The 25,096-nt window shown below is 37.7% G+C and overlaps 1 protein-coding gene across 1 annotated transcript in view; it reads left to right on the top strand.

Annotated features, from left to right (window-relative positions):
* CNTNAP2 (contactin associated protein 2) overlaps positions 1 to 25,096 on the top strand; it is a 1,012,072-nt gene that overhangs the window by 944,074 nt on the left and 42,902 nt on the right. Inside the window, exon 21 of the mRNA XM_041466404.1 lies at positions 9,629 to 9,722. Coding sequence (XP_041322338.1) covers positions 9,629 to 9,722 — 94 coding nt within the window. The remainder of the gene's footprint in view (positions 1 to 9,628; positions 9,723 to 25,096) is intronic.

The following is a 25,096-nucleotide window of genomic DNA, read 5'->3' as shown; positions in this document are numbered from 1 at the left end:
CGGGGGGGGGGAAGAAAAAAAAAAGTACTATATGCTTTGATTGTTAGTGGAATAAATCTGATAGTCAGCAGGACTCAGTCTGGGCCTGTCAGCTTCCTCACATGTTCATTCTCTACAGGTGTCCAGATCTCCATCCCTGCTTTAAAGCCATTTCTGGTAATGGGTTATGAGTCACAGTTTATAACACCTTCTTTGTTCCTGAAAAGGATTAAACCAGAGCAACTTCTTCAGGACTGAAGAAAATCTGTTCCAAACTCTCACTATACTTTCAGGACAATTACCAGCAGCCACTGCTCATCTTCTCAGAAGGCCACACAAAAGTGTGGAGACAGTTCTCTCTTTCAGCCCTGGACAGTATGTCAAACAGTGGTGGAGGGGCTGCAGACAGCAATGCCATATAATCTCAATGTTAATTACTGAGTCTGCTCAAAACAGCTAAATTATGAGGCTTTGTGGCTAAATCTTGACCTGAACTCAGCTGAGGCTGAGAACAATACAGAAAAGGTATTTGTATGAGTCATTTTCCAGCTTCACCAGAGGCAAGCAAGAGTATACATCCATCTTTGTGAAAAATGCTCAATGAGTTATTTGACCCTTACCCAAATGAAATCAAGAAAAAACAGAATTTTTACAAGACCATTTCCATTAAGAGCTCTGCACTACTTGAAAAGAGATAACAATTGCAAACTCCTAAATGTTTAAAAATGTAAATCATACAAAGTTAATTCAAAACTAATCTGAATTACAAAATAAAATGGTAAACATAACAGCAATAAAATAAAAGAGGTGAAGTGGAGCAAAGCAGTCTGCATATAATCCCCATCTTAAATGCAATTAATATATCAAAGGTTTTATAATTGTAGATTAAATTTTGTTGTCATTAAAGCATGTGGGAACTTTCTCATGGACTTCAGTGAGGCTATAATTTCATCTCCCATCGTTATTGTTGTTATGGAATCACAACTATCATATTTCCTATTTTTGAAGCCTCAACAGAAAATTATCACTGTTTCAGGTCTTGCTTAAGAGAAGCTATAAAAAAAAAATCACCAAATTATTTTCTGCAGCTAACCCATAAATAATGATAGCAGTAAAACAAATTTTGTAGAAAGACATTTTATCTAGCTTTAAAGACTTCAAATGATAGAAAATGTACCATGTCCTTTGGCTATGGCTTACGGTACTAAGTACCATTCTTGTAAAGAATTTGCACCTAATTTACAGTTTGAATTCAACATTTAACTTTGGGATCTTTGTGTCTATGCTTGATAGATGAAAGAAATGTTTAATGTCAGGCATCACTCCCCTTCACACTTTCTTAGAGATGCTGATTAAAACATCTTTTCATCTTGTCTGCAAGATGCTAAATAAACTGATCTATTTTAGTATACCCTCATCCATCTATAGTTTTTGAGACTTAAAACAATTTTTTAAGTCTTCTCTGAAAACTCTCCCTTTTGAGTCACATTTTGAAAACATTTACCCTAGGACTGGAAATGGTAATGGCTGTTATGCCATCAAAATGATGTAGAAATACCATCTTTATTTATTTCCTCCATTTTCTGTGAATTATGCTGCCTCAGCATCCTTTGGGTAGTGCTGTAAATTGTCGAGACACCAGATTAATCTGAAGGCTGGTTTAGCTAACATTTAACTGGTAGAGAATGGGGAAGTAGTGCTTGTGATTTGAAAGGAACCAGTCTTTTTACCAGACAGTATTTACAAATTCCATAACCACTGATATGAATAAAACATGTTTTAAGTATCCAGGACTTTAGTCACAGGTAAAACATGTAAACCATAGTCAACATCAATGCAACAGTTAACCTTCTGCTTTGTTTCCTAATACCTAGTAATTCTATTGTATTAAAAAAATAATTAATGAATTTCCAAACATGTTGTTCTTAAAGGGGAAAAAAAATAATTTGTTCTATCAATAGTAAATGCCTTCCTGCTGAAATGAATTATTTAAAATCCCTGGGGATACATCCTTTTCACTATGTATTGCCCTTCTGTAGTGGCAATGTATTACTTAAAATGCTAGTGCCACAGAAAGGCAAACTCAGACCATTTTCTAGAGCAGAGCCATACATTAGATCTACATGTTTAATGCATTAGCACTTAGTTTACCCATAACTGCTAAGCTCTTTTTTCAATCAGAAGTCACAAGGAAGTGATTTTACTAAGGTGTGAAAATATAGGGTTTTTTTCCCACAAATAGGTGACAAAGCAACATAAGAAGCTATAAATAGATATCAATAATCTTCCGAAAATAAAACAAAGCTTTTATTGACATAGTATATCATGTCTATAATCCTAAGCAACATCTGGTTTCCAAAATATAAACAATTACAGACCCTGATCTTTTCATAATTCAAGTTCCCTCCAACTGTAAGGATGTTACAGATGTTGCAAATGACCAGGTGTTCAATACTGAAAAGTGTCAGTAAACAACAGCAAGAAACAGCAGAACAGAATTTAAATTGTGTGTACCAGAATCAGAAATGAGCAAATAATTCACTGATTATTAATCTTTTACTGGTTCTTTTGTGCTCACAGAATGACCATGATCTCCAGGCAGTTTTGTTGATTTAAACGTTCACTGAAATTACTCAATTTCTTCATTTTACAGTGCGGCACACAGTATTTCAGTTAAAGAGAGCAGTTATAGGTAGGACAGGAACCTCGTAAATAAACAGCATCTACTCCCCTTTTGTGTGTGATAGAGTTGGTTAGTGGCAGCACATCCCATTGATGAAAGACAGACTAAAAGTTTTCAAAAACCAGAACTCCTTCCACTCATCAACTAACAAGTGGACATCAGGACATGGCATCCTATCTCTCTCTTATTGGAAAAACATGGGGAAACAGTGGGAAAAACGTCATCCATGCATCCCCTTCTGAGGGTAGCATTGCTCCCTGTAGTTTCCCTGTAGTTACTGCAGAAAGGCAGAGGCAGATGACAAAGAACATATCTTTTAAAAAGTTTTACCCCCTCTGCATCAGCTGAGATAGTTTCAAACTTAGAGGGCTTTTGGAAGAATATTCCTCTTTACTTTCTGCTTTGTAAAACCCCTGCATAGGAGGGGAGCTCCTTTACACATCCATCCTTCTCATTTCCTTTTAGCAGAGCTGCTGTTGCTGGATTCAGAGTCATGTTTCAGCTGCCTTGTCCCAAACTTTGCCCATGTCTAGGCCACGTATCGTGATAAGACCCAGAAGTGAACTGTCTTCCTCACCCTACACCCCCATTTTCCTGGGAAATAAAGCTAAGGCCATTCAGGTCAGAAGGGAAAATGGTGCAGTCTGGTATTTCCTGAGTCTGCATATCAGAGTAGATCAAAGGTCTGCAGGATGTATCAGCAGGCTTATACACCTCACAAATGTGTTACTTACAGTGGCTAGGCTGAAACTACTTCCTTCTTCTATAATGTATTTTCAGTGATGACTCTGTGTGTGTGTGTGTGTGTGTGTGTGTGTTCCTTGGCCTGTGTGATTGCTGTTTTTATATAATTTTATTGGAATTAAAGAAACGAGGAAAGAACAAAAAAATTATTAAGTAATCCCAGAGTCCAAGACAAAGCTAAAAAAGTCAAAACCGACCATGAAATAGGCGATTTCTATTGTATGGAAGCACACACTGGACAAATTAATGTCCTGTGAAAGTCATCTTTAGGTACCTGAGGTAGATCTCTTTAATTTTAATGACTTGGCATTATATGACTTGCTATTGCTTCTGTTAACATTTATTGTAATTCATCTACTAAAAAGAGCAATAAAAAGTCAACAGATATGTGAAAGAAGCACCAGAGAACCACTTTAGTTGAAGGAGCCAAACTAAATAGTGTGCCTTTCCTTATCAGTGTTCCTGTTACATTTTGAGTTATGTTTCTATTTTCCATTTAAATTTTATCCAAAATTTTGTGATTTTTTTAGGGGGAGGCAAATTATCCCTGGAATTATATAGCAGAGCAACAGCAGCTTTCAGGTATATATACAAGCTTTCTGCACATAAAGGATTCAAGTTTTGAACCAGAAAAAAAACCCTATATTTTTAAAATTTTTTTCTGCAATGTATCTATGTTTTTTCCATATCTGTATCACGTTAATCACATTTTTATATAAATCCCTGCAAAAAAAGAGACTTTATCATAAAATACTGTAATTTACATTTATTTAAAAAAAGAAAAAAAAAACTGCTGAAGGTTAAATCAGTGGATTACACCAGCAAAACAGATTTTTAGGAGTGGTTCCTAAAAGAGCGTTTACTATACCTCTATAGAAATTTCATCTGCAGAGCTCAAAGCACAATGCCAGCCTTTAGTTTGCCTTACATCACACCAGTAAAGTGTGTGCCTCCTCCTGTGTTCCAGATGAGCAGTGAGGCTGCAGGTCTGTGACAGTCCAAGGCAGTAAAAAATGCAGAGTTTATGGTCCTGCCTGTTTCTCTGGATCCACTCCTCATTTACAGTCCATGGCTGGTCCCTGCTCTGGCTCAGATCTGATCTGCACTAACCTGGGTCAAGGACCTGGCCTGTCACAATCAGATCAGCAGAGCACTAGTGCCACACTGAGGAAGGAGCTGAATTGCAGTAAGAAATGGCCATGATCAGCCTAAGCAATTGCACAGTTACCGCTCCAAGCTGCTCCTTTCCTCTTGTACTAGAGAAAAAAAAAAATTAAATATCATTATATTAAAAAAAAAGTTTGTGAATTTTTTCCTAACCTTTTAGCAGGTGAATCATCATCTATTATTGTATTTGTGGGGTCCCTCGTGGCAGGAAGGAACGATGAATCGGACTCCATATTTTCAGAAGGCTAATTTATTACATTATGATATATAATATATTAAAGAATACTATACTAAACTATACTAAAGGATACAGAAAGGATATTTACAGAAGGCTAAAAAGATAATAATGAAACTCATTACTCTGTCCAGACTCCAACACAGCTTGGCCCCAATTGGCCAATAAGTCAAAGCAATTCACAGGAAACCAATGAAACATTCCTGTTGGATAAACAATCTCCAAACACATTCCAAAGCAGCAAAACACAGGAGAAGCAATGACATAATTATTGTTTCCTTTTTCTCCTTTTCCCAGGAGAAAAATCCTGGGTGAAGGGATTTTTCAGAAAATATGAATGACAATTTATACCACACCAATAAAAAGAATGTAATAATAACTCCGATTTGATTTTCATAATCAACTTCTTTCTTTCTCATACACTGCTATCATACTTGTGAGGAGCTCCATCTAAACCCCTGCATACCACCTTGTTATTTTCTTGGAGTCTTATGCCTAGTCTTTTCTAGCATTGTAGGCATTTTTGAGTAGGAACCCCTTTTATTATGTATTATTATAGAACTTAGCACAAAAAGCCCTTGTTCAGGACTAGAGAAGTTGGTAACACAAGTGATAAATCATCATAATCATGCAGAAGAGAAATACTACACTGATCATGATGGTAACACTCCCTTCTTTATCCTGCTATTGCTGAAGTCAACATCAGAGCTGCATTGACATCAGATGGTGTGAGATTAAGCCTTACTGCATTATTATTCGATCTGATTTTGACAATTTTTTTACAACATTTGTCCAGCATAAAGAAAAATCTTAACTTTACAGCAGTACACAGGCTGGGTTGACAATGATTCAGATATAAGTGTATCCACAGGGTGAATATAAGGTATGTGTTTGTGTTTATACCCTTTTTTTTCCCCAAGACTACTAAGGTGATGCAGACATTACGCTTGCCCTTAGATTGATATCTCTGTTAATCTCAGAACTCCCATCAAGATTAGTTTTATTATCTAAGTGAACAGTAATTTTAAAGAAATAGCATTTTATTGAACTTCTGCTTAAATCCAGACAACTTCAGAAAAAGGCAGTCTGCCTTGGCATGACATGACTTGAGAGCTGAAACTGCAAATTCCTCAGAAACGGCCACCTACTTTCATCTCTGTTATACTCAAAGCCACACTGGATGTTTATATGAAGCTCAAATGAAATTACTGAGTTTTTCAAGAAAAGTAGCTGTAATGAAAAATCTTAAATATCATTTTAAAATTGTAATTTAATACAAAATCATGACATCAACATCTGTGTATACAGAGGTTCTATTTAATTTTCATTAAATAAGGATATTCAAATAGCATTTGACACTAGTAATTCATTTTTCTAATGTGTTTTCTATTAGATTGGTTAGGTTAGTAATTCATGCAAAGACTGCAGGCTGCTCCGTTCCAGCTGCTTACACTGGAGCCCCCACTGGATGGCAGTCACATGCAGCTTTGGAAAGAATTCAGCATGGTGCTTTAACTCACAGACCTCTAAAAAAACCCTAGGCTGAGTGGTTTTGTTTTTTTTTTTTAAAAAAAAAAAAAAAAAAAAAGGTTTTTTTTATTAGGTAATTCTAGTTTGGTACAAAGACAAGCAATAAAAACAAGTGGACAGAAATCTTCACATTCTTTCAGCCGCTGTTCCTAGACCCACTGTCTTGTGGTGCATCATTTCATTCCAGGTGCCAGAATTAGAGAAAGGCATTGCTCAAAGCTGTGGAAACCAATGCAAGTGTCCCCTGACAAGAGATGCCGAAGCTGGCAGCAGAGCAAGAGCAGGCTCTACCACTGATCAGAAATGTTTGCCTCAGAAAATTGGTATCAATAGGTTTAAAATAGAGATTTATTTTAACTAGGAATCAGAACAACACAAAACTTCAGACAGTCATTAAAACAATCCACAGCTGAACCCATTGAGATATCTTTCCTTGACTTCCACGAGATGTGAAAAATATATGTGAGCGGCTAGATTCAGGTTTTTATTCAGTACAAGAGATCTGTTTAAATGAGTAAACCTCAGCAGCAAAGTGTCTGTTCCTGTTAGAGCCTACAGTGTAACACATCATTACTCTAATTGTTGCAATCCCTTTTGCCTCTGAACCGGGATGAATCCCTCGGGACTTCCGCTCTGCCATCCTGAAGTCTCAAGGAAAGGTGAGGTCACTGAAAGGACTTTGTTGGTTTTTTTAAATCTGGCCAAGGTTGCTGCTAACTAACCTGTTCCAAGATGGGGAAAGAGAGGGCCTTTCCAAATCCTGAGCACTACCTGAACACAAAGGGAGTCTTATCACAGCACAGCTGGCAGGATTTGTTATTCTGTAATTGTCCATGTAAATGTTCACAGTGGTTCATCATTAAAACTGACTTTTCATTTTAATGCGTATCCTGCAGACTCAAGCCATGTACGCAGGTAGAGGCTGCCTCCACATTTGGCAGGGGTGACTTTTTTATTACTTGTTACTACTAATTTGTTACTCTGACATTGGACACCTCGCTACTGCTTTAGGACATCCAGCATACATCAATAAGTTGATTATAGACGCAGATTGATATTTAATTAATTTATTAATATTTTATCTGATTAATGATCTGATAAGCACCACCACCTAGAGTCCAGATCACAACAAAAAGAAATATTTTAAAATTGCCCCAGACTGATTCTGAAAAAGAAAGAACTCAAATGTTGATGATACTGACAGATACCAATGTAAGTAGTAGCAAGTCCAAATATTTTATCAGAGTTATTTCAGCATATTTTAAGTAATTTAAATAAAGGGAAAACCTAGAAAATTGATCCTGTATAGGTATTGGGAAAAAAATTCCACTGCAGGCAAAGTTACATGAGGTTAACCTCTTGACATATGAGAGGATGGAGAATCAGTGTTTTGTGGATTAGTTTTCACCAATCTTTACCTGATACACCTCTCTAAAGTTTACAGTTTTCATTTAATCACCTTAAGGGTAAATACCATGACAGATCTAAGCCATTTCTATTTTTGTCCTGAAATAACAAGAGAATTTTTTTATATGCCTGCAGTTCTCATTGAAAATGTGTCTTGCACTTGCAATGTTGAGTGCTGAGACATTTCCCTTCCATCAGGAAAACCAATAGCAAGCACTCAAGTGGAGTCTCTATTTAGTAGGGCCTGAAATGGTTGAGGTTGGGATCTGTTTACTATTTTAACCCTTTGTATTCTCTTGACTACACTTTTCAAAATAACTCTTTTCAATTTGAATTTATAAAACTCTAATTTCAGGTAAAATATGCATTTCTGCTCTTTATTAAAAATCTAAGAAAAACTGTTCACAATACTCTGAACAAACTGAAGCTCCTTCTTTTCTGAGTAAGAATATGGAACTATGTTTTCCCATGTATTTATCTCAAAATAATTGGTGTGAATACTAGTTATGACAAATTAAAAATAATTTCTGAACATTAAGACTTACTAAACCTCTCTTGCATTCTGCAGAGACTGTTTTTCCTGTCTAGTATGTATATACACTTTTCTTCTTGGGGGTTTTATGGGGAATTATAAGACAGGACTCCTGCAATTGTTATGGTTTTTTGAGTTGGCCTCTGCAGACTCATGACACCAGCAGGCTTTACAACTATCTGAGCTTACAGTGTTCCAGGATATCAGGGGATTCAGTTCTTCAGTTCTGTGCTACCTGCAATTCATTTAATTTTAACCACTGAACAGAGCATTTTCAGTATCATTAAAACAAAGTAATCCACAATAATTACATTTTGAAATTAGAAATATGGCAGAAAGATATGTGAAAATATTGCATGCCCCATAGAGTTGCCATTTCCTGAGAATTACTTTTCCAGTCTACTGTACCCTGCAAAGTCTTAAATCACGTAAATTAGTTTCTATCCTGTTTTGTGCCAAGGTAAGGCCAGAATAAAATAAACTATTACTGCTCTGTCCTCTTTAAGCCTGTGTAATAAACATGTAAATCTGAGAAAATAAATAACAACAGTAAAGATAAAAATTCATCCCAATTACCTTTATGAAATGTGAAATCAAAACTCCACTGAGCTATATTAAACTATGTTAATAGCACTATTACTAAGCATAGGCAATTCATTTTATTACTCTCTTTCTTCGCATTTTTCTGTTAAATAGCTAAAAACCAGGGGGAAATATGCTAATGTAACATGATTGCTGTGCCATATCGGGGACAATATGCATTTCCTATAGATTAAACTATTTAGCTAAGTTGATTACTCTTGAATTTATTTAGGTTTCAAGTCAGTTATTTAGGCGTCATCACAATCAGATTGAGCAACATTCTCAACAAGAAAGTAATAAACATGAGGTGCAAAAAAATAATGCTTTATGAATTTATGACTTTTCTGAGAGAAAAGAAAAATGCCCAACACCTGAATTAATCTCAAATTCCCAACTATGTAAATCTAGTTTTAGCAGTAACATAGGTCCCAAATGGAAATCTATTTCTATGGAAAGAAAAAGTTATTTTATTATTGATGCTGTTGTTATATTTAGCAAGTGAAGAGCGTATAAATAAAAATTGGTGTGATTCTACAGCAATCAGAACAAAAATATATTCAGTATAAGTATTCTCCAGGCCTTGAGAACTGTGGAGATGGCAGATATGGAAGGAAATGTATTTACTATTGTTTTCCCTTTATGAAAATGAAAGTAGTGTATTAGACAGTTATAAGAGATGGCATAAACTCCATGAAGTAGACCTGATTGATCAGAACTGTAATAAGCAGATCAGTTCAAAATGCTCATCATTTCTTTTCTCTTTCTCCAGCTTGATCACTATCCTCCAACAAGTTACAGCCTGCCAGCCACATCTGACATTCAGTTCAATTCCCCAAAGGCACTATTCCTAGGAAAGGTCATAGGTAAGATTTCATTTTGTACCTGGGACAATGATGTATGTGTAACAGGACTCTTGCTGGACAAGTGGTACAAGTGGTGGTACTGGAATTATGCCTAAAGGAGGGGTTATGTTCACCCTGTCACAGAGGCTGATAAGCACACAAATAATTTTGTGCCACCCATGTGGAAAAAAAAAAAAAATGTATGAGCAAGAGCCCCTTGTAACATCGTCTTTGTGAGGTTTCATTACCCTCTCGGTGTCAGATGAAGGCAATCCAAGAAAATCACTGAGACCACTGCTTCTACCAGGAGATACTGAAGTTATTTTGAATATTATCATTCACTGTGAAGTTATTGTGTGCCTTGTAAAATGCAGACTTTATCCATGCAGACTGCCTTCTTATCCCAGGGTGTCCTCTGGCAAACCACCATTCTCTCCCACTAACACCCACCAGCCAGGTCCTTTGGAGCCTGTAACACCTGCAGCAACATCCATCTGGACATTTTCTATCCCTTTTATGGATTTCATCGTTATTTCCAATGATGCAGCTTCCTGGCTAGTTCACCAGATGAACTCAAGGGGAGATAGAGATGCCTTGGCCTCACTTTCAGGCCATCCTTCATTCCATTGCTTAATTTTTCTGCTACTGGCTTCTTACATGAATTTCCAGGGAAATCAATGTACTCACTTCAGGAAGAAATTCTTCCCAACATTTACAGTTTGTAAGGAGGGCTTCTTCCCCTTTTCAGAGATAAAGGGGAATTAACATTATTTCCTCTAAGCGCTTTATACAGACATATGGTTGCTCGAACTCAGTGAAGAGCTTAATCCAGAAAATTGCAAACTTTTCTCTGTTAAGTGATTAGGGCATTAATCTGTGAACCCTTTGCACTGTTTTTAGAAGTGGTAAAAAAATTGACCACATAGCTAATGGAATTTTTTGTAGATACATTTTTCCATTTGTTTTGTTTTTTAAATTTAAAATGGAGAACTTCCATGACATAGGAAATGAAAAGCCTTTAAAATTCTTTGCTATCAGGAGAGCCATGAACTATTTTCTAGTACTTTCCAAGTCAGTTCTGTTGACAGTACAAAAGATGATGCAGTCTGATTTTGGACAGTCTTTGGAATCTGGGTATCTTACTCCATTTAATTTGGGCAGCTGGACTGGAGTGACTCATTTTTTTAATAGCGTGGGATTATACTAACCCTTTGGGAATATGTTGTTTTGGTTTTGGGTTTTTTTTCTTCTTCTTCTCTACTTGTTACTCTCTTTGCAGATAAGGCGTTTTATTAAGCAGAAAAATGTATCACTACTAAAGAAACAAACAAGAAAACAAAAACTAAAACCCTTTTTCTACCAAAGAAAATTTGAACTGCAAAGAGATGGATTTCCTGGTGTAAAATGGTTGTGCAGCTGACCATGTCTGTTGATGAGCTTTACTGTGCAGCTCTCAGAGTCGTGTTGAATGAGGGGAGAGCTCAGTTAAAAGTACAGCAGTTTGAAGGGCAAAGTAGACACAGAATTCAGTATCTATCTTCAAAGGCTCTAGCTGTCACCTCATACTGACTAGGCATATTTTAGTGGTCTAGAGGGATTAGAACCAACAGAAGATCTGGATACATAGATCAAGTTGCAATTTGTGCCCATATGCAATTACATTCTCCAAATGGGCAATATGGGAGTCGCCTCCCGTTTACTGCTGCTCTGGCATCTCTTGCATTCCATTTCTGTTGTTCTCATACGATGCAATTCTTATTTGTCAGCAAAAATGAATGCAAAGCCCTACTTTTAAAGACAGATGGGTTTTTGAAGAGCACTCTGGAACAATCTTACTTGGAAACTGGTCTTCTGTCTGTCTTATTTCCATTTTTATTAGTGTTATTTGCATAGGAGCAGCCGCTTCTGCACCAGCTGTTCTTGCTGTGATAGAGAGTTCATCTGCTCCCTGTCAGAAATGATCCCTTGTACAACACCTACCACAATGCAACACCTCTCTCTGCTCTAGATGTTGCAACATTATGTTGTAACAATTGTTACAGGTGTTACAATTAATAAAATGTTGCTTTGTACCTGCTCAGAATATTTTCTGTAAGGCAGGAGGGTCACATCAGAACAACAGCAAAATATTTGAGTCGCAATCAGGGAGAACTCTGCTTCTTTAAGTCGAGATGCTTTCTGTTTCCTTGAAATACTGTTTTAAAAAAATGCATTTGTTCACTGGCTTGAAAAATACTGATATAAAATAATTGTAGTCTTTTGGAAAAACTGGAGGTAAAGATGCTTAGTATATAATTCTTACCTAAGTAAAATGGATTACGATTTGAGGTGTGAAATAAAGCTGGAAGACAGAGCAAATGAAAAATCCTATTTTACATGAGTGTGTACTAACAAAAACAATAGCATTAGAGAAATGCAGGGTGCTGTTAATGTTTGAAGGAAGTTCTTTAATCTGTTATTTAGATGTATTTAGGCTTTGGTGGCTGACAGACAAGGCAAGAGGGAAAACCAGGATATCTGGATGATAAGATATGAAGAGGAAAAAGTGAAAATTAGACAATGTGACAGGCATCTACATTTTCATGTAGGCTGCAACTTGCAGCTCATTACTGCAGTAGAATGGAGCAGAGGTTTGATTTTTCCATTAAGTGTAGAGGGTTTGGATGCAATACTCAGCTTTGTCTTCACATCCTTTTTGGGAAACTACACCTGTACTCTCTTAGTCTGTACTTTATTATTAAAATTGAAACATTTCTTTGGCAGTTAATATGTATTTATAAGTAATTATCTAGACATAATTACACATGATTTTGTGAAAGTATCATTCTGGTGAACAGAAATAATTTGAGAGTTTGTCTAACAGGATATATGATTGAGCACAGACACACCAAGATCTGACAAGAGTTGCTCTTGAGAGAGTAGCAGAGAAGTAAAGGAAATGTACTTCTTGTCATGATTTCCACCAACCACTCCAAATTAAATTGGGTCTTTTCAGAAATACTTAAATATCGACTTGGAAACAATTGACATAATACAAATAATCATCACACAGATAATCATTTTCAGAACTGACAGCTGTCCCTGCAGCTCACCTCTGTGGGCTCCATTTTTGTCTCTGCCTCAAGCTAGTGCTCTTCAGAGACTTCTAGTAAGAGCAGCCAAAAGGGAAATATGTTTCAGGTCTGCCTTTCTTCTTACAAAGGCAGCTGCTGTCACTCTACAGCTAAAGAGAGGTTCTAGAAATCAACCCCAAAGGCCTGGATTCTTTACACAAAAAGTAGTTGCCTTGAGAAGAAGTGGTAAAAGGTCAATTTCTAGATGTGGTGGGGTTTTCCTAACGTTAATGCAAAGACTTTTTTATTGTCACCTGATTGGAGTTACTGGTTTTTTTACTGGTGTTTGTAGTGAAAATTAAAATTGGTGAAGAGACATTTCTCTGACATTTCACATTTCATTGTGACATTCAGCACCTTGGACTGGTGGGAGGTAAGACCAGCATACATCTAGCCAAGTAGTTTCAAATGTGCAAAGGAGAGAACACAGAAATACTTCACAAAAAGGAGGAGATAAATGGTATTTCTTCATGGCTTAGGTACAGTAGAGAAAGAAGTACTGCTTTTCTCTTGCATGGCATCTGTCTGCCAATAGATACTGAATAATAGGAGGCAAACATTCAGAATGCTTTGAATTTCCAGCAGTGAACAATGGCATTTATTCCAAGAGGTAAGCATTCTTTCTTCCTAGATAAGATACTTTCTTTTCTATAGAAAAAGCTTGGTAGTTTGGCTCTTCAACACATGTAACTGAAAAACATCAATGACCTACAATGTAATTCATTCTACCAAAACCATCACACACTTTTAAAACCAGCTTCTGATCTCCATGTTTCCACACAACTGCAAAGTTTCATCACTTAGAGGGTTTGTTTCATGTCAGAGAATGAACATTTTCTCTCTTTGAGAGCATTTGCCATTGTTAAAAAGGGGAAATTGATAGCCTTGATAAAAAAAATTGTGAAGGATATAGGCACAGTCATATTTGGTGCTCAGTTTGGATATGCTTTTAGACATTGACATCATCTGATATGAAGTTATTGTTAATATACGTATAAAATACCAGTTTAGAATTAGATCTCTATATTGTAGGGTTCTTTTTGTCAGCTTTTATATTTGTATCTTAGAAAATAGTGCAGAGCTGTAAATAGATCATGAATAATCTAAAAGTATTCTTCTGTTACACATCTACTACTACTTCATGATGATAATGAAGTTAACACCTCATTATATATGTTAGGAGTGTGGCATTCAGAACTGCACAGCTTGAGCTCTGCTGCTCTCCTTCATTTTGCAGGGCCAGGAGACACTCTGAGTGCAGGGGAGCTCAGCCAACTTTCACTGATAATGAGAAAAAAACAGCTAGCATGCAGTAAATTCATCCAGCAACTTACTTCAAAGTAACTGCCTGCTGCTCCATTTCTGAGCACCAGCATTAACATTCAGTACTGGAATCTCACTGAGAATGCCTCTTGTCATATTGGGAGCCCTCCTGCTACAGCAGGTAGCAGTTGAATATTAAAGACGTTCTTTCCCCTGCATGAGTTATGTATGAATTGTCATACAAAAATATAACATCTGGAGAATTCTTCTTCTCCTACTCCTCCTGTATAATGCTACCAGCCTGGCTGAAAAACCTCTGGGATTAAATATTGCCTCTCTCTCTGATCTCAGATCTGATCTCAGATCTGTCTGTCCATACTCTTTCTTTGAAGTATTTCTGGTAAAGGTGGAAATGTTCCACAGCTCTTCTGGTCGAAACTTGACCAAAATAAAAGTAATTTTTCTTCTGTTTCAGACCTGTGGTTTTGATTTATCTGTTTTTTCTCTGAGAAATCTTACCTACAAGCCATATTCAGAAAGGAACATTTTCCATCTACAGGTCTCATATCCAAGGGACATGTAAAACACTTTGAATTGCCAGTTTGACCCCAATAACTTCTGAGGCAGAAATTAGGGTAGCCCAAGAGAATTTTATCATTTGAGAACCAAAATGAAGAATAGAAGCCAAGAATATTCATTGATGCCTCTCAGTATCCATGCAGCATATTCTTTCTATTTTTCAGAATATTGCAGGATTCATCTGCTGTAGCTCCAGAGGGGCAGAAGGTAGACTCCAGATAAAGTGGATTAAATTAGATGCTTAGATAATCTCTGTTGTCATAAGCATAGTCAGCTTTGCTATTCCAAAAATTAGCTGTAGTCATTTCCTCCCACAAAGTTTTCACTCTCACCCTTCAGGTGACTCTTCACCTCTCAGCACCTCTCTCACACTTTGTAGTGGCAGCTGCCTTTTCATTTTCTGTTGCACTATTCTCTGTGAAGAGACTTCACTGATTCCCAGTCTTCAAATCTTCCATGGGCATTCAACAGCTCCAGAAGGTCGCCTTTTACTCTCATGGTCTTCTAGCACACATACCAGCCTCTAACAGGATGCAGGAGTCTCCTAAATTCCTAAATTCTAAAGTTGTTTCCCTTGTGCTTTAACATGTCTCAGAAAATTGATTCATATAGATCACTCTACAGAATCTTGCTGAGAAAATTATCCCATTGTTTTACAGTTTTCTCCAAAGTATTCATCTGCTGCCTCTGAAAAAAAAAAAAAAAAAAAAGGGGAAAAAATCAAAGGAGATTGTAAGGCAATTTAATTTGTTTAATGCCATTTTAAACAGAGTATTTGCACAAGCCTTATCTGACATTCAAAACAATGATAACACTATTTAAAAGCAATGGAATATAATGAAAATATAAACTCCAGTAATTAGACTGACCTTTTCCTAGCCTCTGTATTTTGTTAAGGTGGCATATCTTGGTTATACAACTTTTCCATACCAGAGGAAGACAGGAATTATATTGCCTGTTCTGTGTAATATCTAGTACTAATTTATTTCTAATGCAGCTGCTTTCAAGGCTCAAGGAAAGGAACTGAACATGACAGGGGCATCAATAAAACCTACACTGGCCCCATAAAATTCTAATGGCATAGATAGCAAAATCGAAGAGCTCAGAACACCTTCAAGGCTTATAAATCATTATAATAAAAAAAAAAAATAAAAAGGTGCTACACAGCCTGAAAAAGGCCAAGGTATTCCTGAAGGTGAAAGTATAGCATCTTATCATTTTCCTCCAATTATATTCAAAGGAAAAAATCAAAAATTAGAACTCCCCTAAGATTACAGAAAGAACTGACAAAAATAAAGGTCTTTAATAAGCCAAGGCACAAGTCTTAAAATTTTATATTACTTCACCTAGCTTAGGAAACCTCTGCTCATAGTTCCAGATATAAAACATTCAAAAATAATGTGAATATGCACTCATTATTTGATCAGAAATAGCTACAGAAATAGCATTATGGCCATATTATTTTGGCTGAGGGCACAGATTATATACATGCCATTTCTTGTAAGAACAGGTACAGAAATTTTGTCTAATTCAAAACTCAGTGTTTGACAATTGAAAAAAAGCTCAGGTTTTATGTGACACTTGTTTCACTTAGGGAAAAATCATAACAAAACAACACATAGCCTGACCAAAATACTGCAGGTGTTGTCAGACAGAAAGGGAGGTGACTCATGTCCCATGTTTGGAAGCTCTCTGGGATCAAGTCCCTTTCCCTCAAGAGCTGTACTTGTTTTCACTCCCACCATTGATAATTTGAAAGTGCCTGTGTCCTCTGATCTGCAGTGGCCTCTTATACCAGAAGCACCAGAAGTTTTCCAGAACATGGAGAAAGTTTGCTCAGGTTGCTGGAGAACCTGGGAAGAGCAAGGGTTGTGGGATTTTCCAGAGTATGAATTAGGTAGGAATTTCATGGTGTGTGTTACTGTGCCTTAGGCCTGGACAGCTTTCATTCTCTCAGAGAAGCAGGGGCCTGTCCATGTGGTTTTAAGCTGTCCAGCTTTGTAAGATGAAATTTATCTCTGTTCAAAGGTTCAACACAATCTTCACACTACTAAACTCTGCTTAAGTAGACTGGATATGGAATGTAAAGTAAGTTTGCACTGTGCTGATGCTCTTTGCAGAAGAAAAAAACACCTGTTCTACATAAGCATGTTCAAGACTTAGTAAAATAAACATGTTCTTGAAACAATATTAAGTCATGAATAAAAGTGAAGATAAGATAATCTTTCTTTAGGACCTTTATATAGAACTATAAATTCATAGACTAAATTATTCATGGTGAATTATTTGTTTAATTCCCAATATGACAAAAAGAAAGGTAAGTGTATAAATTATGGAAAGACACTTCAACAATTTCCTCTTAAGCCAGACCTTTGGCTGTAGGCTGCATTTCTTTTTAAATAAATGCTTTCATTGTTTAAATTACAGAGCCAAAACCTGGCTGATGTCTTAATTTCAAGTGTTCCTGCTCAGCAAATTTTAAAGCTATATATATATATATATACACTCTCTAAATAAGTCCTTTATGATAGGTACAGTAATACATTCTCCATCTGCATATTTCAGGGAACACTTAAAACACTATTAGTTGTCATGGAGAAGGAACTCATTTGGAAGATTGTGTGATTCCCAATGGCTTCTGCTACATCTATGCTGTAAATAAAGAGACTGTGATTGTGTCAGTGATCTTGCTTTAAAACTTGTCAAGCCAATAGAGTTGACAACACCCAGAAGGAACTGGTTGTTTGAAATTATTCTGTCAAATATTTTTTTCTTCTTGTCTTTGGGGGGTGGGGGGGGGGTGGTGTTTGTTTGGTGGGGTTTTGTTGGTTTTGTTGGTTTTTGTTTTTTGGCGGATTGGGTTTTTTGGTGGGGGTGAGTCTTAGAGTATCTTATTTTAATGTTTTGCAAAAACATTTTAGAAGTATCAAGAAAATTATGTTTTATAGTACTAAGATAGAATAGAATAGGATAGGATAGAGTAGGAAAATATAGTGTGGTACAGCACTAGGGATAGCATTGGTTTTAAATAGCTTCTTGAATTAGATGCAGAGGTTTTTCACAGCAGTCACTAATGGCTCCTTGTGCTGCAACTCGGTTGTTTATTCTGATACTAAATCTTGCATAATAGTAGCAGTGTTATGCCATTGAACATGACAGTCACTGATTCTTAGATTTATATGCCATAATAAAACTGTATTTTATCTGTGGTACAGTGACTGCTCATAAACTGCTCCTTTAAATACAACTGGAATAAACTCACATGTTTACAACTTTCTTTTTAGAGAAGCCTGTTTCCTCTCCCATAAATGTACACCACTACCTAGAAATCTCTCCTTTATGACTATATGAACTCACAAATCTACCTCAGTGACTCCCAGCTACTGTACCACCAGGGTTGCGCTCCTCTTGCAAAGGAAGTCATTGTGTAGGGTTACAGTCAGTCTCTCACCAAAAGGTGTATTTTCCTTTTGTTCTGTCTGATAGCAAGATAATGTATACTAGCACTGGTTTTGTTTCTCCTTCCTACTTTCTGTCCTCTTCAGACTGTGTTCTGAGTTTTACCAGTCCTTCCTTCTTCTTTTTTTGAAGAGAGATTGTCATCTGTCTCATTGTTACATGAAAATGCCTATTGATCAAAAAATAGTCTCCTGACCTTCTGATCAGTCACAGAATCCAAACTGTGTAAAGGCTGCACCATAATATAGACAGTTATCTCAAAAATGTCCAGGGAGAGAAATGAACTTGTCATCGAGTGTCAGAAGAACTGAATTGTTTAAAATACTTCAGCTAAAATGACTCCTCCTAAAAAAAAAAAACCTTTTTCCTTTTAGAATAATTTGAAAATAATTTTTTGGGCTGTAGGTGATGTGACACCTCAGAAATACTGACATTGTAAGACATCTTCAAAGCAAAGTACTATTACAATTGCTAATGTAATTCATCAAGCTGTCAAATCTTTCTCAGCCAAATTTCACTTTAGCACCTTGAAAATATGTACTTTCTTCACCCAGTAAAAGCTCACTTAGCATAAAATTAGCATATTTGTCAGTCTCCCTGAAGCAATGGCAGCCTCTTGGCTTCCTTCTTCTGCTTTCACATGGGATTCTTTTCAAGACAGTCGATGACATCACTAATGAAGTTGGGAATGGTCTGCTATTTCTTCTACTATTAATTTGACCAGGACTTAAACACTTCCTTTACATTTTTCATAGGTAACATCTTCAGATTTCCACTAATATAAATGTAGACAAAACTATGCATTTAATAAGATAATTGCCAAATCTGATTTCCTGGAATCACAGGATGAGAGTTAGAGTTTATGAAGGACATGCAAAGGTTAATGAGATCTCTGTAAGCCATCCTCTATATATGAAAACAGCATATGGAGAAAAACCAACATATGGAGAAAAGAGCATATGGAGAAAAAACAGCAGTGTATCAGTGGCTAAAACTGATCTGACTCTAGAAGTACAGAAACTTGGTGATTGAAAAAGCTACAGGAGAAAGAGAGGGATGAGAACTTCAAATACATCTTCTCAAAGCATTTTACATTCCCTTAGGCAAACCTAAGCATTATCTAGCTCAGAGTAAAGGAACTGATGTGGTTATATTAAGGGGGCACAAGACCCTGCAGAGCTCCTAGGCCAGCATGAGAAGGCAGGATATTTGAGTGGTGGTGTAATATTATATCAGCTGGAGCAAAAGGTTTTTTACACTGCCATGCTTTCCGGTACTTCCTTTACCTTGGGAAAGGAGCCGAGGCAGCAGCTCTCCACTAAGTGCCTGCAAGCTTGCAGGAACCCACAGATTTCTCTCCATTAATGCATAGAGCATATCTTAATTGCTTAAGTCTGTTATCTTGACTTTGTAATAGTGTCCTCTCCAGGGATAAAGGAATGCCTGGCTGGCAGCTCAGTTTGCATTGCATCTGGTTCCTGGGTGTCGTTTGTGGTGTGCCACATCCTTTCTGCTGAGGGATGCACTGAAACCAGTGCATTAAATTTATAAAGGACTTTTTTTTTTTTTTCTGGAATTAGAATAACAGGCTGCACCCTGTCCTCATGCAGGAAAATAAATGAATGGGAAATTTTAGAATTGTGATGCATTTTCACTTTATTCTGAGGGGATCAGAGAGGAAGAGGAGAACAGGGAGGAAGAGTGGGACATGATGAGCTTGACAAACTCTCATTTTGTGTTCAGACCTGAATCTACCCTCTTTCTAGCTTCCCTCATCAGGAATTATCTAGTGAGATGTTCACCACAGCATGCAGACACTATCCTCTATTCCCAATGTGATTCCTTTACCAACAGTGCTGCACACCCACCTCTTTCTGCACTGGTTTTGTGGCTTTCCAATGGTGTGCATGACACTTACACACCAAATTAATTTCTATTACTTCAAGTCTGGCCATTTCCAGTCTTTCCTTAAGACTCACCTATGACTGTTTTGGGAATTCTTTAAAGAAATTTACTTTGTACATAATTGTCAAAATAACGTATTCAGTCAAATTAAAAGCCATGTTAAATACAAGAAAAATCATAATACAGGGCAGAGAGTTACACAAGTTCTCCTGCATTTCTCTCCCAGTTCCCAGCCTACATGCCTTTGTGCCTCCCCACAACCCCATGTGAGGGCAATAGGCTTAGGACACCTCTTTAACCAAAAATCATGCTGCATTTCAATAAGGTTTCAATTACTTTATCAGTCTCCAAAATAAAGAATTTGGGGAGCTCTGCTCATACACTCATATGTTATAGGCCTCTTTCCTAGCCCTATCTCCCTTCTGCTCCCACTCTCATCCTCTGACTCCCTTCACTGTTCTGCCTGGTTCCCTCTGGCTGCAGCTCGCACCTGAACTTGCAGCAGGCAGCTTTTATCTCACAATGCTCAGCTCAGGCTGCATCCTGTTGCTGCAGGTGGATTCAGCATGCTGTCTCTGCTGCTCTGGACCCAGCTCCTTCTCTCCTCTGCTCATCCACATTTCAGGGGCCCTCAAGCTCCCAGCCCCCAGGAGCTCAGGCACCCAAAGCTGTGGTGTGGTCTGTAAGACATGGCAGAGCTCTGCAGGTCAGCTTTCTCCAGGCTCCCAGCATGACCAAATTGTACCCCCTTCCTTCTTTCTTGCAGAGCTCAAACAGAAATCATCAAACAAGTCTGTGTTTTGAAAAGAAAGTAGAAAATACTATCAACTGGTTAGACAATTTTCTTTCTGTGAGACTTAAGAAGCTGAGGTGCCTTCTGAATTTCAAGTTCTTGTTGCAAGTTTGGGTAAATGCCTCTGGAGGGAAGGGAAAAAAAAGAAGATCCAAAGGGACTAAAGAGTGGCATGGAAGAAGCTGTGAGAAACACAGACATAGGGAACAAAATGGTGGTGACAAATCAAGAGTGTTGATAAGCAAGAAAGAAGGCTGATGCCAGATGCAGATCAAAATAGGGACGTCCTGTTCTCTGGTGCCAGATTAAAGGAATAGACAGCTTGGGAAATGGCACTTGATCAGCTGTCCTTGGGAGGTACCAGTTTTTCTTGTTTCTTTGAGTTTTTCTTACTGCCTGACCATGACTCAAAGAAATGAGCAAACATATCTTTACCTCACCCATCTGCTTCTTCTTAATTATTGTGGATTGGCATCCACTCCCTAAAAAAGTCAGATCTCTTGCCAAAATGCACAACGACTGTCCTAGCTGAGCGTGTGGCGCTTTGGCTTCAGCCTGTGCTGCTTTCACAGATCTCAAACAGAGGGCATCCAGTTTTGGGCTGGCTCATTTCCATCCTCTTGGACCTCCAGTCACAGTAATTCGGTGTCAGGGACTAAGTTAGTGGAACACTGCTCTCCCTGTCCATGTGCAAGAACGAGTTGAACAGGATTGTGTGATCAGTGACCTTGCTGTGACCTTTCCAGTTTGAGATGCCGACAGAAGGCCCCTCTCTGACCAGCAAGCTCACTGCTTTGCTATTTAACTGATATACAAACACATCAGCCAGTCTCTTATGGGAAACAGTCCAACTAGCCACAGATTTCCTAAGACAAAAGGACAGGGTTCTCTGCATCTTAAACTCCTGCAGTCTCAAGCTTGCCTTCATCTTTATTATCTATATAGCTGCCTGAATCAAACTCTTCCTGTTAGTAACTAACTGGAGACAAGGAGAAATGAAATGAAATGAAATAAATATTCATTTAAATATTTTCCAGTTTTAATCCACAAAAATACCAAGGAATTTTTTTAAAGCACATAGGAGATTTCTTGTGCCATTATTCAGCTCCTTTTGCAGAGCTTGGTGCTGAGCTTGCTTAAATACAGTCCATGCACAGAGTTTCTGCAGATGTGTACCTACCAGCATGGCAGCTGCTTAAAGACAAAATTACTTTTACAGGTCACCTATCACATTTCTTTTTTCCAGCTCTTCTTCTGACTCCCGTCCACTCAGCCACTCAGCAGACACTCTGTAAGGGCTGCTCATCATTCAGAAATCCTGGACAACTCACCACTGTGCCTGTGCAATTAAACTCGTCTTTGCACAGGCCAAGAACTGGAACATGCTGTGGCTACATGCACAGATGCACAGCTAAATGTTATGCCCAGCAAATTCAGCATATCCAGAATATTTCAGCCTCGCTCTACATCTGCTGATGTGTCAGACTAAGTGTTCTCTGTGCATTTCAATGCTGTCAGACGTGCGACTGTCACAAAGCTCATTATTAGATACGAGCTACCAGCAATATTTAAAGTGTTTCTCCTTGCCAGTTCCAGAAGAGGGGAAGTATGGGTGAAAAGAGAAGTGCAGATTTTTAGGGCAGAATGTTCTTTCCTCAGCTTACATCAAACTGCTTCAGTCTATAATAGTGTATTGAGAAGAGGAGGAAGTCTATAATATTTTAGAGGATTTCATGCTTCAACACAGAGATCTTGATGGGCAACACTAAGATTTCCTAGTACAGAAACTGTCACACACGTCTAAGTTTTTGGAATACCTGAGGCTTCTCAAACAAGGCATTTTTTCCAGATTTCTGTGAAGAACTCTTGTGGTCTGTGACAGGTGTCCTGACAACAACTCTTTAGTCACCCCACCTCGGTCTACCAGTCCACATCACCCAGGGGCATGAACCAACCATGGTGATGAAAGTCTCAAAGAAAAGTATTTGTCAAAATTAAAAGCCACTAGAAAAACAGTAGAGGGAAACTTGTAGATGTAACAATAGAATAAAGGATATAACTGATGTTAATATTTGGAATAAAACAGGAAAGAAGGAAATAACTGAAATAAGAATAAAGAAGATACAGAAAAACAGTGGTGAAAAAAGAGAATGGGGAGAAAACACTGAATGGAAAACCATAATAGATAGGTGGTGACTTGTATCACATAATCAGCATAAAATACTTGAGCAGAAAGCCCCTGAGATATAGGATGCCAAACATTTACAGAAAAATCATTAGCTTTACTCCAGGTAAACCATCAAATTCTACTTAAAATCTGTACTGCTTAAGCTGATTTAGCAAAAATCTCTGCACATTTATGAAGAGCTTTTTTCTGTGAATCCTTAGGGCTTGGATTTTTTTCCTTCTAATATTAATTCTCTGGTGTTCTTCTCTTAGTCATACTGCAAATGATTTAGCACCTTGGAATAGCAAGGATTTAGCTTCTCTGCTCTAATGATTTAACATATGTGTATTTTGCTACTGAAAGTTACTTACCATATTAAAGTCTTAAAGAGTTTTAATATTAATCGTTAATCTTAATCTTAGAGGAGTTGGAGTTTGTATGGTTAGTTTTTTTGGTTTTTTTTAATCAATATATAAGATAGAAATCATTTCAAGTACAGTGATACCAAGCAGAATGTAGAAAGAAATTTATTTCCTCCTAGAATGTGTGCGTTTTCAGTATATTTACACTGCATCTAATCCATCAATGCAAATACTATTTCTCATTTTCCAGTGAAATCTTATCTGAATATTCTTCCATTACAGAGATTTTACAGTTCATGCATTTCTGTATTTATTAATTAAATATCTATTAAATATAATTTTCTAGTTGGGGCTCCAATTTGGATCTAATGTTTTTCCAGCTTAGTCGATATTACCCTTTTGACAGAAAAGAATAAATTCATTCTTTGGGGAAGGGAATACTGTCTTATATATTCATTATTTAAAAGAAAATCTTATTTTAATTATCTAATTTTCTTCTCATTGGTATGTCACAATAATCCTTTACCCCTTTTTACCTTCAGTGCATTTTTTTAACATTGAAAGGGCATCAATACAATCATAGAATGGCCTGGGTTAGAAGAAACCTTAAAAATCCTCTGTTTCCATGCCCCCCTGCCATGGACAAGGACACCTTCCACTAGACTATTCAAAACCCCATCCAACCTGGTACTGAACACTGCCAGAGATGGAACACCCACAACTTCTCTGGACAACCTGTTCCAGTGTCTCCCGCCCTCACTGTAAAGGACTTCTTCCTGATATGCAGTCTTAAACCTATCCTCTTTCAGTCCGAAGTCATTTCCCCTCATTCTGTCACTACAGCCCTGTGTGAGAAGTCCCTCTCCAGCTCTCTTGTAGCTTCCTTTAGGTACTGGAATGCTGTTCTAGTGTCTTCCTGGAGCCTTCTCTTCTCCAGGCTCTTCTCAACCCCAGTTCTCTCAGTTTGTCTTCATAGGAAAGGTGCTCCTGCCCTCTGAGCACCTTCATGGCCCTCCCCTGGTCCAAGTACTTCTTAGATCAGGGCCCTCAGAGCTGGACACAGCACTCCAGATGGGGTGTCACAAGTGTGGAGCAGAGGAGCAAAACCACATCCCTCGATCTTCTGGCCATGCTGCCTTTGATGTAACCGACCATGGGCCCACATCTCCAGCGTGTCAAAATCCCTCTGGATAGCATCCTTTCCCTCCAGCAGGTCAACTGCACCACACAGCTTGCTGTTGGCAAACTTGCACTCAGTCCCACTGTTCGTGTCACCAACAACTATGTTAAATGGTGCCAAGAAAAAAAAAAATTATCCAAGGAAGAAAAAATCAGCAAGAAATACATCTCTTCATGACATGGAGTGGTGGCATTTCTACTCTTGTCAAGAGATTTTAGGCACTTCAAATGAAGTAGATTGTGCTCTGTCTTCACATTGTTTTTTGACCAATGAGAAATATTTGTATTCTATGAATTTTATTTGAACAGTCAGGAAGGGGCTGAAATATTTGTACTTCATGGCTTGTCATTTCATTACCTCTTCCATTGTTTCTGCATTTGGGCAATAGTTGAATGTTTTCTTCATCTGCTATGTGTCTTTTTCTTTTGGTGAAATATCCATAGCAAAAGCTGCTTGTGTTTGCACAACGCCCTCTGTAGCCATAGGACAGCTAACCACCAGCCTGCCTTTGAGTCCTGGCAAATGTTGTGCTTCAGAAGAGCTCTGAGACCTTGTGTCAGTGATTTTTTGCAGC

The sequence above is a fragment of the Pyrgilauda ruficollis genome, unplaced genomic scaffold (assembly GCF_017590135.1).
Source record: "Pyrgilauda ruficollis isolate IOZ18807 unplaced genomic scaffold, ASM1759013v1 scaffold2, whole genome shotgun sequence".
Classification (NCBI taxonomy): Eukaryota; Metazoa; Chordata; class Aves; order Passeriformes; family Passeridae; genus Pyrgilauda; species Pyrgilauda ruficollis.
This window is presented reverse-complemented; position numbering and strand designations above follow the sequence as displayed.